This window comes from Poecilia mexicana, unplaced genomic scaffold (genome assembly GCF_051168715.1).
Source record: "Poecilia mexicana isolate PSO_F unplaced genomic scaffold, ASM5116871v1 scaffold_19, whole genome shotgun sequence".
In the NCBI taxonomy this organism is placed as follows: domain Eukaryota; kingdom Metazoa; phylum Chordata; class Actinopteri; order Cyprinodontiformes; family Poeciliidae; genus Poecilia; species Poecilia mexicana.
In genome coordinates this window covers 620,001-622,500 of record NW_028263388.1, presented here as the reverse complement: position 1 = coordinate 622,500, position 2,500 = coordinate 620,001, and the positions used below count along the sequence as shown (strand labels likewise).

The 2,500-nt window shown below is 54.1% G+C and overlaps 1 protein-coding gene across 1 annotated transcript in view; it reads left to right on the top strand.

Moving 5' to 3' along the window:
• The window catches only part of grid2ipb (glutamate receptor, ionotropic, delta 2 (Grid2) interacting protein, b), a 37,630-nt gene that overhangs the window by 16,595 nt on the left and 18,535 nt on the right, over window positions 1-2,500 (top strand). The window contains exon 8 of the mRNA XM_088016430.1: window positions 379-531. Coding sequence (XP_087872556.1) covers window positions 379-531 — 153 coding nt within the window. The remainder of the gene's footprint in view (window positions 1-378; window positions 532-2,500) is intronic.

Genomic DNA, 2,500 nt, shown 5'->3' with positions numbered 1-2,500 from the left:
ATACGTTCATCTTTCCAGAGTTTCTCTCATCGTTCATGGAGCTTCTTTAGAAGTCTGGACGCTAATGTTAGCATTAGCTGCTACATGTTAGCATTCAGATGCTATTTTAGGCTAGCATAGCCTCTGACAGGCTAACTGCTGTTAGCACCACTTGAACACAACAACAGTCTCTTCTATCGTCCAATCAGATCGTTTAGAAACAGAAACTAAGGGAGAGAATCGGCCTCCGTTTTCTCGGCGTTTAGCTCAGAATAACCCGTTTGCTCTGGTTCTGTACCTGGGCTCATGTGGAAGCCGGCAGGGGCCTGGAGCAGCTTTCTGTTTCTGGATGGTTGGTTACATCTGCTGATTCAGGTCCTCCATCTTGTCCTCCTGCAGGAGCTGCTCCCATGAGAAGGTGGTGTCCATGCTGCAGGGCAGCGGGGCGGTGCCCACCCTGGTGGTGGAGGACGGCCCGTCAGACTTCTCCTCGGATCAGACCGACCCAGAAGAGTCCCCCAGTCTGGCACCCGCCATGGTTCCCCGTTCCAGGTCGGCTCACAGATACTCAGAGATCCTCTGGTTAAAATAAGGAGGACATTTTACTGTTAATTATGCTTTTATAGAAGATTGTAGTATGTAAGATAAGGTGGTTTTATAAAGTAAACTTGTATTTACACCATGTTAGTAGGAGGCATCTGGAAACATTGATTTACTTTTCCTGGAGCTGAACTGCTCCGTCTGATGGAAGCTACAGATTCACTGATGCTTTGTGCTGCAGCAGAGAAGAGGAGCTTTATTCAGACAAACACCAGAGACAGAGGAAGACGTTCCTGAGACTGTCTCTGTCCCTGCTGGACACTCTGTCTCTGTCCCTGCTGGACACTCTGTCTCTGCTGGACACTCTGTCTCTGTCCCTGCTGGACACTCTGTCTCTGTCCCTGCTGGACACTCTGTCTCTGTCCCTGCTGGACACTCTGTCTCTGTCTCTGCTGGACACTCTGTCTCTGTCCCTGCTGGACACTCTGTCTCTGTCCCTGCTGGACACTCTGTCTCTGTCTCTGCTGGACACTCTGTCTCTGCTGGACACTCTGTCTCTGTCTCTGCTGGACACTCTGTCTCTGCTGGACACTCTGTCTCTGTCTCTGCTGGACACTCTGTCTCTGCTGGACACTCTGTCTCTGTCCCTGCTGGACACTCTGTCTCTGCTGGACACTCTGTCTCTGTCCCTGCTGGACACTCTGTCTCTGTCCCTGCTGGACACTCTGTCTCTGTCCCTGCTGGACACTCTGTCTCTGTCCCTGCTGGACACTCTGTCTCTGTCCCTGCTGGACACTCTGTCTCTGTCCCTGCTGGACACTCTGTCTCTGTCTCTGCTGGACACTCTGTCTCTGCTGGACACTCTGTCTCTGTCTCTGCTGGACACTCTGTCTCTGCTGGACACTCTGTCTCTGTCCCTGCTGGACACTCTGTCTCTGTCTCTGCTGGACACTCTGTCTCTGTCCCTGCTGGACACTCTGTCTCTGTCCCTGCTGGACACTCTGTCTCTGTCCCTGCTGGACACTCTGTCTCTGCTGGACACTCTGTCTCTGTCCCTGCTGGACACTCTGTCTCTGTCTCTGCTGGACACTCTGTCTCTGCTGGACACTCTGTCTCTGTCTCTGCTGGACACTCTGTCTCTGCTGGACACTCTGTCTCTGTCCCTGCTGGACACTCTGTCTCTGTCTCTGCTGGACACTCTGTCTCTGTCCCTGCTGGACACTCTGTCTCTGTCCCTGCTGGACACTCTGTCTCTGTCCCTGCTGGACACTCTGTCTCTGCTGGACACTCTGTCTCTGTCTCTGCTGGACACTCTGTCTCTGCTGGACACTCTGTCTCTGTCCCTGCTGGACACTCTGTCTCTGTCTCTGCTGGACACTCTGTCTCTGCTGGACACTCTGTCTCTGTCCCTGCTGGACACTCTGTCTCTGTCCCTGCTGGACACTCTGTCTCTGTCTCTGCTGGACACTCTGTCTCTGTCCCTGCTGGACACTCTGTCTCTGTCTCTGCTGGACACTCTGTCTCTGTCCCTGCTGGACACTCTGTCTCTGTCCCTGCTGGACACTCTGTCTCTGCTGGACACTCTGTCTCTGTCCCTGCTGGACACTCTGTCTCTGTCCCTGCTGGACACTCTGTCTCTGTCCCTGCTGGACACTCTGTCTCTGTCTCTGCTGGACACTCTGTCTCTGCTGGACACTCTGTCCCTGCTGGACACTCTGTCTCTGTCCCTGCTGGACACTCTGTCTCTGTCCCTGCTGGACACTCTGTCTCTGCTGGACACTCTGTCTCTGTCCCTGCTGGACACTCTGTCTCTGTCCCTGCTGGACACTCTGTCTCTGTCCCTGCTGGACACTCTGTCTCTGTCCCTGCTGGACACTCTGTCTCTGTCTCTGCTGGACACTCTGTCTCTGCTGGACACTCTGTCCCTGCTGGACACTCTGTCTCTGTCCCTGCTGGACACTCTGTCTCTGTCCCTGCTGGA